This window comes from Anabrus simplex, chromosome 10, assembly GCF_040414725.1.
Source record: "Anabrus simplex isolate iqAnaSimp1 chromosome 10, ASM4041472v1, whole genome shotgun sequence".
Lineage (NCBI taxonomy): Eukaryota > Metazoa > Arthropoda > Insecta > Orthoptera > Tettigoniidae > Anabrus > Anabrus simplex.
In genome coordinates, this window is record NC_090274.1 from 42,402,975 (window position 1) to 42,415,797 (window position 12,823).

Here is a 12,823-nt window from a genome sequence, read left to right on the forward strand (position 1 = left end):
TGAATGACATGATATGAGTAACTAAAACTGACTGTAGCCGGGCTGAGTGGCTCAGACGGTTAAGGCGCTGGCCTTCTAACCCCAACTTGGCAGGTTCGATCCTGGCTCAGTCCGGTGGTATTTGAAGGTGCTCAAATACGACAGCCCCGTGTCGGTAGATTTACTGGCACGTAAAAGAACTCCTGCGGGACTAAATTCCGACACCTTGGCGTCTCCGAAGACCTTAAAAAGTAGTTAGTGGGACGTAAAGCAAATAACATTATTATTAAAACTGACTATATTTATTTTATATGTAGGCCTAAAAGTCATGATCTCCATTTATTGTCTGTTTACATTTAGAAGTACTGCCTTCCGGCGAAAATAGCCAGTATAACTCAAATACATTCATAAGTTTGTTAAAGAATAGTGTAGAATGTTTACATGTACAATTTATAGCTCTTTATAGCCTAGAAGTCATGTATTCACTGCACAGAATTTGAGGTTATCACATATTGGACCCCCCTTTACTTTTTTTTTTTTTGGCTGTAAAAGTAGGGGGAAAAAGGGGTCTAATACACAAGTAAATACGGTCCTTCCCAAAACTATAATAAATGTAAGGACTGTAAAATCGCTTATACGGTAATATCTCGCAGGCAAATATTTAGTTAGAAATTATTAAGGTGGATGTTCTTTGCCGTTAAAATGTTTGATTATTTTTCCCAACCTTGTTTTAGCGGACATCTCTAGTAACAGACATTTTCCCACGGAACTGAAGAAGAGAGGTCCAACTGTATCTTACTCTTAGGTATGCTGAGTTTCATACCAAACTCCTCAGTTGCCTGACACCACGTCTCCACTAGTTAGATGGATTTCCTCTTCATTCTCAAAATCACTACTCACCCTTCTCACTACCTCTGCCAAGTTTGAAAGAGGGGGATTGGCACAAAGTGGAAAGACACAATAATTGGGGCAATGGGGTTGATTGTATTGTATGTAAACTAAAATGTTTATCGTTACAGGCTCCTAAAGAGGGATCAAAAACAATCATCCTGGCTAAGAACCTACCAGCTAAAACAACTGTCGGTGAAATCCAGCAGCTTTTCATGAAGCACGGGGAAATAGGACGAGTTGTTATGCCTCCAAGTGGTGTAACTGGTAAGTGATTTCATTACGGTCTCATACATACAGGGTCCATAAGCAGTGCCAGATTAAAACATGTGGAAGCCCCTACGCAATCAACATCTTGGGAGCTGATGTATATTGAATTTTCACGACCGCATTGTAATTGAAATCGACTTTCAACCTATTAGGTCGTGTTGCGTATTGTTCTGTACAATAACTTTGGGCTTAATTCTCAGGAATTCCATCATGATCTTCAGGAACCACGCTTGCGGACCTCAGATAAATGTTTAACGTGCCTCACTCTTTTTCCAGTGTCCATTGTTCCGATATAACCAACCGCATGTGTGTTGTGTCTCACCGATCCGTGAGTGCACCACTGAGCACTTTCTGCTGTGAGTCAGCTGAAACGTGTGCCGTAAGCTCGCTGTTGCTGCGATTCGATTCACTCGGGCAGTTAAATGCATCAATACACATCCCCTCAGGTATTAAATTAAAGTTTTGCATCAAGTTACTATCCACCATTTCTGAGTCTGAATTGAATGAAAATGAAATGAAAATCCACAGCCTGTTTCCATTCATTCGACCAGGTCAGGAATGGAATGAATGAAGCCCCCATCTAGCGGCAAGGATAGGAATTACGTCAGCTGCCAAAGCCTGTCTAACTCCTCTGGGGCAATGATTAATGACTGACAGATGAAATTAAATGATATTGGAGAGTGTTGCTGTAATTAAAGATGACACGGAAAACCAGAGTATCTGAAGATAAACCTGTCCCGCCTCCGCTTTGTTCAGCACAAATCTCACATGGAGTGACCAGGATTTGAACCCCGGAATCCAGCAGTGAGAGGCCAGCACGCTGCCACCTGAGTCACGGAGGCTTATCTGAGACTGAGTTACACATGAAAATAGCTGACATTCGTGAAAGTTCTCTGTAGACGAATATGATCAAAACACTCACTGTGGTATTTGACAGAATACAATTCTGTACTTACGTGAGCAATAAAATTTGTTAAAAAGCATCATATTTTACACTGCACTGGACTTTTTAAACTCAAGTCAAACCACTAAATGACAGTGCTGTTGGTTTTTAAATTACGCAAAACTAAAAACTAAGGAATCGCAATAAAGCATCAAATGACCGAAGGCCATTATCTCATATTATGGCAATATACAGTCGAAACCATTTATTGCAAGATCACCTATTTTAGCATCGTATAAAACGGCATATTTTAATCGTATTTTTTGGAGAAATGTATCAACTACAACGTCCAGTGTTAAGGCAAGCATTGCTGTGAAGATGGCACAAAAGAAAGGGGAAGTGTTTATTTAATATTAGAGAAAAGTCACAAATAATATAGTTAGTACAAAATGGGGAAACAAACGTCATCACCAAGGAATTGAGTGCATCACCCTCAACGATGTCTGCAATTTGAAAGGACATCTCATTGATCAGCCAAGACTGTGTGCAACATTTTTGATCAGTTTACATTGTTGGTACTTCTTTCCTCACTTATTATTTTTTATTTTTTTGTCATATTATTGCTGTACATACTGTGTAAACATTTTTCCTCCAAGTATTTACAATGCAGTATTTATTTCACTTATGCTTTTTGAAGTCTTAACTTTGTTACGTTAATTAACTTCTTAAACGGGAAGTTTCCACTGAGGAACGAACATTCATAGTGGGGAATATATTTTGACTGAAAACGAGTTAATTCATCTTGCCCATTATGCTTCTGTGAATGACGAAGGGACTCCTCCCGCACATTACGCGTGCATGCCTTCACGGAAGACTAGTTATCCAAAAGATGTGACTGAAGTGTAACTCTGCAAGCTGTTATGTAAGGTATGGATCAATGGTCATACAGGGTTACCTAACAACCTGAAATCATGCCCGAGAGACATGTTTAGGATAATTTGATTTTCACAAAGGGAAAAGTGGTTTCTTTTGATTTGCATTTGGTAATTCAAACCATAATTCAATATTTGATTCTACTTCTTGCAATTGCTTCAATATTGATTTTACTAACCGATACAAATGTGAAAGGAGTACAGACTATGCCAGTGTGAAGTGGCTGTATCACTTGTTGTGGGCAAGCTTCTCCCTTTTCTTCAAGTTCAGAAGCAATTTCATTGTCACTTTCAACACTTATCCAATCGTTGCTATCCAAAGAGTTGTCATCTAATTCGTCATCTGAATCATTGAGATGAAGAATAGTTTCATCATCCAAACGAGCACGCTTAGCCATTATGTGCAGAAGAAAATGAAATGAAATGTTGGCGTGCACTGTGACGCAGAAAATCTGTAACCTACTGACATCTATAAAGCGATCATAGAACTACACTCAACAACAAGAGACAAGATAACACGTCCCGTCCAGCACATAACAATTTTCGAAGGCTCTAGATGAGTTAATTTGTCATTACCCGATTGAGTAACATCTATTGGTAGACAAATTAACCTGTCACGCCCGGTTAGGAGGTTAACCATGTAAGTGTGCAGCCTAAGATATGACGTTTTCAGCAACAACAACAAAAAAAAGTTTTTTTGCGACTATCGCCCATAACGACCGGTAATTGGCAGTCTGTTCGGAGTCATTATAATCAGTTTCAACTGTATTTGAATTTAAAGTTAAAAACTTCATGATTGTTCCGTATTGAATAGAGAAATAAGAAAATGTACAATATTATAGGGAAGGATCCACCTTTCAATACTCCATAGTAACTACTTACAGTTCAACTTACTACGGAGTATTGAAAGGTGGATCCTTCCCTATAATATTGTACATCTTTGTATTTGAATTATCACAAATTTTGATAGATTAACAAGAAAATGTATGTTTTCATTTTCATTTGGATACACAGGGCCTTTATTTAGGCTTGGCAAGGACTTTCTCACTCGACCTTGGCCGCCAGTGACGGTTCAGTTGCCGGCTACCGCGCGTGCGTATGTACGGCAGAATACGGTGCTCAAAATCATTATCATGCATTTTATTCACCAAGTTTACAGTTTATGCTCAAAATTATTATCATGCATTTATCATGCATTTTACTCACCATTTTTACAGTTTATGCTGAAAATGTTCCCCATGCGCTCCCAAACATAATCGGCATCCCCTAATGAAGTTTTCAGTTTCTCTCCCAAGTTCTTCAGCACTGATGGATGCAATTGCAGCTCTTATATTGTCTTTAAGTTCATCTAGCGTGTGAGGGTTGTTCCCATAAACTACATTTTTTAACATTCCGCACAAATAAAAATCACATGCCATTAAATCTGGGCTATTTCAATTCAGTCACTACTGATCTGCATTTAGGGCAGTCGCCCAGGTGGCAGATTCCCTATCCATTGTTTTCCTTGCCTTTTCTTAAATGATTGCAAAGAAATTGGAAATTTATTGAACATCTCCCTTGGTATGTTATTCCAATCCCTAACTCCCCTTCCTATAAACGAATATTTGCCCCAATTTGTCCTCTTGAATTCCAACTTTTTTACTTATGATCCTCGTACCAAACATGCTTCAGTAAGGAGATAACGACCTTTATGCCTATTTTTATTGTTTACTGAACCTGTACATTTGAATCTCTTGGCCAGTTGTTTTATTGTCCGATTGATAGGAATGGGTCTCCCTGGAAATTTTGCTTGAAACTTTTTTCTTGTCCTAGTGCACGATCTTCTGCACTTAATGTAAGTACAGTAGAAGTCCGCTATCGCGGGTACGGCATATAACGAGAACTCCGATATAGCAACGATTTTTTTCGGTCCCTTCAAAATTCCTATATTAAACTGTGTATCGTCCTTCGGTTACAGCAAGAGCCCTATCACTGACGCATCCGTAATTACAAGCAATTAAGCGCGCGCCATTTTTCCCGTTATCAATATTTATGCATCCCAGCGTTGATATTGCATGCGATTGATTACCTTCGGCATCGTTTCCTCGCTATGTGCACTGCGAGTTCTCTCGTCGACATTCGTAGACGATGTCGGAGTCGGTTAGTAATACCTGTCGACTGCTGTTCGTAAAGAAAATTCGAAATGAAAGAGAAACATATTTTCATAATAAATGCGTAAATAAACGGTTGCTAACTCGTTAAAAATTAAGGCGGACTAAACGAGCGCTCTTAATTTTGAGGCTAGATACTGCAATTAAGTAAGAATGGGATACACCTCGAGATATGGCAGAGTGCTTAATTTTGATTTCGGAGGTTGGTTTATATTTTCTCGCGTGTGGTTAAATTTTGGAAAGGCTAATATGAAAATGTATAGCGAGAAGGTTATCATTTCTCTACTGGTGCTTTAAGTGTGTTTTCATCATACGTATGCTATGGTTAAGTTAGGATAGGTGATGCTGTTTGGATAAGAAAACTGTAACGTTTGCAACAAAATGCGATCGACCTTCTTCGGTACCGTACGGTATAGTTTTCTCACTTCGTGCGTTTGCGAGCTCTCTCGTCGACATTCAAAGGCGATGTTGGAGTTGATTAGTAATACCCGTCGACTGCTGTTCTCTAAAGAAAATTCGAAATAAAAGAGGATAACATGTTTCGTAATAAATGCATAAATAACGTGGCCGATAGCAGTTGTTAACTTGTTAAAAGAATTGAATTAAACGATATCTTGATTTTAATGTTACCGGGTATATACGGAAATTAAGTAAGAATGTGATACAATCAAGATATGGCAGAGTATATCACTGATTTCAGAGGGTATTTCACATCTTCTCGCGTCTAATTAAATTTCTGAAAGGCTATTTAAATGTAAATTTTTCGCGAGGAGGTTATTTTTCTACATGCGTTTGAAATATGTTTTCATGATACATATACGGTTAGGTTAGGTGATGCCGTTTGAAGAAGAGAACTGAAGTGTTTGACACAGAAACCTCTGGACTGATACCGTATTTCTCCGTATCCAAGACTTTTTTTTTCTTAGAATCTCATGCAAAAACTCAAGGGTTGCCTTGCATTCGTGGCCTAACAGTAAGTTAATGGATACCACTGGCAACTACCGCGGTAACTACGCTATTTCTTTTCACACGCGCACAAAACTCGTTGACATTAAACGACCGCCTCTTTACTATAGCCTACATCGCTAGCCGCGACAACCCGTTGTACAGTGCCTGTGTGTAACGTCACTGGATCTCAGGAAATAGTGAAGAGAGTATGGCGTTCTATTAGCCTCTACAGAAACGTTTCTCATATCTGCAGAATGACATCAAAACATGCGAGCCTTCGAATCCTTAGAAAGGCCATGGCTACTCAGTGGCAGACTTATAACGCGTCTATTGTACTTGACGCTTAGTAAAATTAAGTCTTATAGACAGCAGGAATATTTTTGTGATGGATAGTCGTATTGTAAAGATACGTGGAAAAGTTATTGCCGGCAAATTTTCTACGGGTTCTAGTCGATGTTATGATGCCAATTTTAAGTTAATGGTTATTAAACACTCGTAAATGTAGAATAATTGTGCAGCCGCAAGAAAATACGACATAGGCCTAACTAAAGCCAATATTTGGCGTTAGCGTGAAGACAAAGTGCTAAAAGAATTTGTACTGTACAAAAAATGCATTCAGTGGTACGCAACAAGGACGCTTTAAAGAAGTCGAAGATGAAATAGTGAGGTATATGCATGAAAAACGCAAGGGCGGAATGGCTTTCAACATCCGCGATTAGGCCTATACAATGCTAGCCGATGAATTTGGCCGAACCCGGCAAGCGAGACATGCGTGTAGCGGTAGCCGGTTATATCTGACGCTGAGTAAAAGTAACAGTTTTATAGACAGCAAGAATAATTTCCTGATGGATCGTTGTAATGTAGAGACGCATGGAATAGGTAAAGCCGGCGAATTTTCAACGGGTTCTAGTCGATGTTATGATGCCAATTTTAAGTTAATGGTCCTTAAACGCGAGGAAATAAAGAATAATTGTGCAGCCGCAAAAGAAAAAAAACCAGGCATGACGAAAGTCAGTGTTCGGCGTCTGAAAATGCGAAGTCCTACTGTACAGCAAAGGCATTCACATGATTTTACAAAGTACTTTTTGAGCCTGATTTAAATTTTTTGAAGGAAAAAGTGGGGTTCATCTTGGATTCAGAGAAATACGGTACTATATTTTTTTCAGAATATCATTAAACATACACTTTCACATAGTATCAGATTTCGAAAAATAACAAACAAGTAAGCCGTAGTGTGGATATCATCTGCAGAAACGCAAGTTTTGAACAAAATGATTGCCGTTTCATACCGATTTTTATATGCATAGGGGGTTTTCAGACTTTTCTACAAAATCGGATATAACGACAATCCGTTATAGCGAGTAAATTTTTCGACGTTATGAATTCTCACTATAACGGACTTCCACTGTATTGTGCAGATATCCACGTTCACGTAACGAATATTTCACATACATTACAGCACTATACACAATCACAATAAAACACTATACAATACGACATACAGTACGCAGTAGCTTCATTGAACATCCTACCTTCTCGGAGCTCAGCTCTCAGCAACTGCAGGAAGTGCCGGAAACCATGCGCGCCAGCGGCCGGTAGCGGCCTGTCATCGGCGGCCAAGGTCGAGCGAGAAAGTCCTTGCCAAGCATAAATAAAGACCCTGTATAATACTTTACATTTCATAGGAAGGAGGAATTAACTCGCAGGATTTTGTGTTTGTGTAATTATTTCAGAATCTACTTTTGGCACTTGGTCAGGTGATGCCTAAAAGCATCCAGTTGTACCGAACTGGGCTGCTGCAAAATAAGAGTGCCAGTGCTGAAGTTCGACCTGTTTGTTGTTGTTTACTACCCCATTGTGATTCAACCAATTTTCTCTCGTGAAGACTTTCAACTCACAGTTCGTCCAGTGTTTCTTGAATGTAAGGGCTTTGTCAGGAGTAACTGCTAGATATTTTGGAGTGCTGAAAGCTTGGCAGAGTTCTGTTGGCCGTGCGCGTAGAGGCTGTGAGCTTGCATCCGGGAGATAGTAGGTTCGAATCCCACTATCGGCAGCCCTGAAGATGGTTTTCCATGGTTTCCCATTTTCACACCAGGCAAATGCTGGGGCTGTACCTTAATTAAGGCCACGGCCGCTTCCTTCCAACTCCTAGGCCTTTCCTATCCCATCGTCGCCATAAGACCTATCTGTGTCGGTGCGACGTAAAGCCCATAGCAAAAAAAAAAAAAAAAAGAAGCTGGTAGATGAAGTGCTTTGTATAGGCTGGTAAAAGTGGTGTTGCATAAACACTGCTGGCCAAAAGTTTCCGGACAAGCATTGAAATGTTAAAGAATGGACTGAGATTAAAAGAAAACAACATACCTATGCAAGGAATTGACAAATATATATTCTAAAAACTAATATTTTACAATAAAACTACGTTATTACATTACCTCCGAGCAAGAAATAGACAATATGTACACATTTCCACCCACAGATCACCAGAGTACATCATACTCTCTTCTCATCAAAGAAACCCTGCTTTGCTGCAAGTACACTTTCAACTATTCTCAGCATTCTCAAAACAGGTTTTTCTAACACTGATGAAGGTATACTTTGCCAGGCATTCTGCACGATGTCCCACAGCTTTTCCGATGAAGGAGGACACTCTTATCGGACTTGCCGATCTGATTCATCGCCCAGCAGCTCAATTGGATTTAAATCTGGAGATTGGTGGGGGATCATTCCATTAAAAACAGTTCCCCAGAGTTTTGTTTGTTTTGCAGATAATTCAGGTAACAGCGAGACGTTTGTGTTCCTTGAATTTGGTGCAGTCTGCCAACTCCACTGAACGTGAAACAGCCCCAAACCATCACAGAGCCCCTCTGTGTTTCACTGCAGGTGTTATATAGAAGGATGCATTTTTTCCGATGCTGAACATCGAACATAAACTCGTCACCGTTGCCCAAAAACCTTCGAAACTTGGTTACAGTTATATATTCTGTTATTAAACAGTCATTAAACATATTCGTGTAGGTACCATATGTTTTGTCTGGAAACTTTTGGCCAGCAGTGTGTGTAATGGCAGATTTTGAAGCAGTTGTGTTATCTGCGATAAGCTTACTTTCTGATCCTTTATCTTCAAAAAATTTATTTCAAATCATAAAATTATTTTTACGTTATAGTTACTCGAGAGCACATCATTTACTTTTGCCAAATAAATGCACTTATCTTTCAAATACTCTAGTTAATTTTAGGTATTTCATAAGTGAGTGGAAGTGTTTGGAAAAACACTACATTGATTTTGAAAATGCTAGCGCTAATAAATTTGTGAATCTGTTTCAGCAATCATTGAATTTCTGGAGCCTTCGGAAGCAAGAAATGCTTTTACGAAACTGGCTTATACCAAATTCAAGAACTTACCTCTGTACTTGGAGTGGGCACCTTCTGATACATTCACATCCAGTGTAACAAAGGAACCAAAGAAGAATAATGCCAAAAAGAAGGGGAATGAAGAGGATGGTAAGATATTACACAGCTCAAATTTGCTTCAGACTTACTCAAGTGGGAAACCTGACTGACTTAATTTCTTGTACTTTGTCCAAAACGTAGAACCTCCAAGAATGATCTCCATCTATCTCTGCTAGTAGCCATGTTCTTCATTTCTGCCCAAGATCCTTCAATTTTCCTCACTGATCGTTTCTTTATTAGAAAAACAAAGCCTTGTTCGAACATATCGATTAATTAATTTGATATATAAGAATTAATACTCTTGCAGCCAAGCACTACTATAGTATTAAAAATCCTAAATTTACTGTGAGAAGCTATTCTAATTAAAAGTTATAAACCAAAATAAAAATTAAACAAAAAAAATCAACATGCTTTATGTTGTCCTTTAGTTTCCCAGTCTGAAATTGCATATTTTAATTAGAACGTACAGTGATTTTTAAATAAATAAATAAATGATTGAACTACAGTGGCCGGGCTGAGTGGCTCAGAGAGTTGAGGCTCTGCCCTTCTGACCCCAACTTGGCAGGTTCGATGCTGGCCCACTCTGCTGGTATTTGAAGGTGCTCAAATATTTGTGTTGGTGGATTTACTGGCACGTAAAAGAAGACCTGTGGGTCTAAATTTTGGCACCTCGGCGTCTCTGAAAACCGTAAAAGTAGTTAGTGGGATGTAAAAACAATAATGTTATTATTAACTACAATGTGTTAATGTGCAAGTTGTTGATCAAAAGAATTACGCACTGAGGAAGCCTTTAAACAAGGCGAAAGACGTATGCTTAAATAAATATTATATAGTTTTGATTAGCTGAAAACATAATTTACTGTTCTTTGTGATTCTTTCCTTTTCATGCCAAAAGTTGTTGACAAGAAGTCGGACCATCTATTAGCAAACAATTTGGCTATTATACAGTATGAATCATGTAGTTGTAAGTTTGCATTTAGTAGGTGTGAAAGCCACTGTTGACAGTCCTGAAGATGTTTTTCTGTGGTTTCATGATTTCAAACCTCGGTTAAGGTTGCTACCTTCCCAGTCCTAACCATTTTTCATCGTTGAAAACCTAAATGTAAGTAATGGAAAGTAACAAACATGGGATTAATCAAGTACAGTATAAACTTGATTATCTGGACCTCCTCCCTACTTGTCGTAGTCCAGGTCTCAGCCGCATAGGCCAATATGCGTGTATAATACTGTACATTTTGTACATTCATTATCTCTTTACACTTCCTTATTTCAGACAATGTTTCCTACACTCTGGTAGATTGCATTGCCCTGTTGCACCTTCTTGCTAATTCTCTATGCCCAGCCTTGTATTCTGCATTAATTCACTACCTAGGTATTTGAAACTGTCCACAATATCAAGGCTTTGACTACCAATTTTCTCAATGCCTTGTTTTTCTCTGTACTGATCTTCATGCCATACTTTTCAATTTTCTCGTTCAGTGCATTGAGTTCTTGTACTTTCTTGCTGTTCGTTCCCCAGGCCGCAGTATCACTTGCAATTAGTATTTTAGTATTAGTATTTTTTCAATCAAGTCTTTTCTATTTATGACAGACACTCTATGGCAGACAGGGCTTCCGGGTGGATGACTGTTTTGTTGTGTTTCATCTTCAGATTTCATAATAGGCATCCCTTCTTGTAGGTGTTTTGAGTCAGTTGATAGCCAGGTTCTAGCCTGTTAACTCGCACAGAGAAGACTGTTCTTTCTGACTGGTTGGGTTCAGACCAGTCACTGATGTACTTAAATTTCTCTTCTCACTTGATTTTACCCTGTTGAGCCCACGTGGTGGCCATAATTGTTAAGGCATTGAAGTCTAAACTGTCTGACACTGTGGTTAGCCAGTTTGAGTTCCATTGGTCCAAAAGAAAGTTCATCAGAATGTTGGCCAGCAGGATAGGGAAGGTGGTGGTATACAATTTCTAATCGCTAGATTGCTTGCCAAGAGCCTGGATTAAATTTCAAACCTCTCATATGGAGTGAGAGTATATGACGCTGTTGATGGTGGTTCATCCGTTGGATGGAGACGTTAAGCCTCGAGCAGACCCCTTGGTGCTATTCGAGAGGAGCAGGCTATGTGCTGGCACAGGGTTTCACCCTCTCGCTACTATCATATATCACGTCATTCATTTCATCTCATATCTCCTCTGATGAGGTTGACGTTATGAAGGGCATCCGGTCATAAAAACCCGCCATGATAGATTCATTTCACCTCATACCCAACCCTGTAGAGAAACTGGACGAACAAACAAACTTGATTTCTTCCTGTTCTAGTAACATCTCTCTGTTAGCCTCTTTAATGTTGATAAAAGTACTTGATTTTCTCCAGTTACACTTGGAAACCCAGTTTGGGCATAAATTTCCAAAGCAATTGACTTGGATGGCTGCTGTTTCCAGAGACTCAGCGATTAGTGTCATGTCATCTGTGAAGGCCAGGCAATCTATTTTCATTGATTATTTATTATTGTGTACATCTCTGTTGATTGGTTGTGTGTCAGCATCTGAATCCCAAGATCACAGGTGCAATCCAGGTAGAAGTATTTGAGTTTTTGAAGTGTGGAAAAGAATCCATTCAGGACTCCATGTCATACAGTGTCGAAATGGAAAGATGTCTGGTGTTTACTCAACAGAATTAATTAAAATGCACCGATAGCTTACCCAGTAGAGTAAAATGGAAGATTGAAATTGATATAGAATCACCATAATGGTTTCAAATCAAAATGACTGCACACAACACCAAAGACCATATGATTACACAACCCAGCATTTTCAAACTCTTTTTTTTTTTTGCGGCAAGAGGTGTGATAGGTGATCTTAACTAATTTTGGGTCGCTGAACACGAATTCGTTGTCCGTTTCTACATATCACGTCACGTTTTCTCACAATAGGTATATCAAACTAAGAGCTAGACCTGAATATTGCATATAAAAAGTACTGAAAAATGTTGATAATTTTGGAAATATTTATAATTTTTTGTATTATTTTATATATTTTGAAATAGTTGAATAATGTCTTGAATTATTATCTACAATGAATAATTATTGAGTATAAAATACAATGAAATATTTAGCATTTATTGTAATATAATACTGATTTACACAAAAACACATAAACTAACAACTTTTAAGCAGTGAAAGCAATTTATTTTGACAATTAAACGTGATTTACAAGCAAACAATGTAAATTTTGTTCAGTACATTTATGAATTCATGAATGTGAACAAAATAAACTTTAACAGTCCTAGATGTCCCCTTGGGATGAACGCTTGGCTGCCCAGCGTTTGACTGC

At 38.7% G+C, this 12,823-nt stretch overlaps 1 protein-coding gene across 2 annotated transcripts in view; it reads left to right on the forward strand.

The window, feature by feature from the left end:
- The window catches only part of LOC136882359 (probable RNA-binding protein 19), an 80,451-nt gene that overhangs the window by 40,462 nt on the left and 27,166 nt on the right, over window positions 1-12,823 (forward strand). For both annotated transcript variants that reach the window (XM_068229545.1, XM_068229546.1), the window contains 2 exons: window positions 999-1,134; window positions 9,375-9,551. In XM_068229545.1, the coding sequence (XP_068085646.1) occupies window positions 999-1,134; window positions 9,375-9,551 (313 nt within the window). The remainder of the gene's footprint in view (window positions 1-998; window positions 1,135-9,374; window positions 9,552-12,823) is intronic.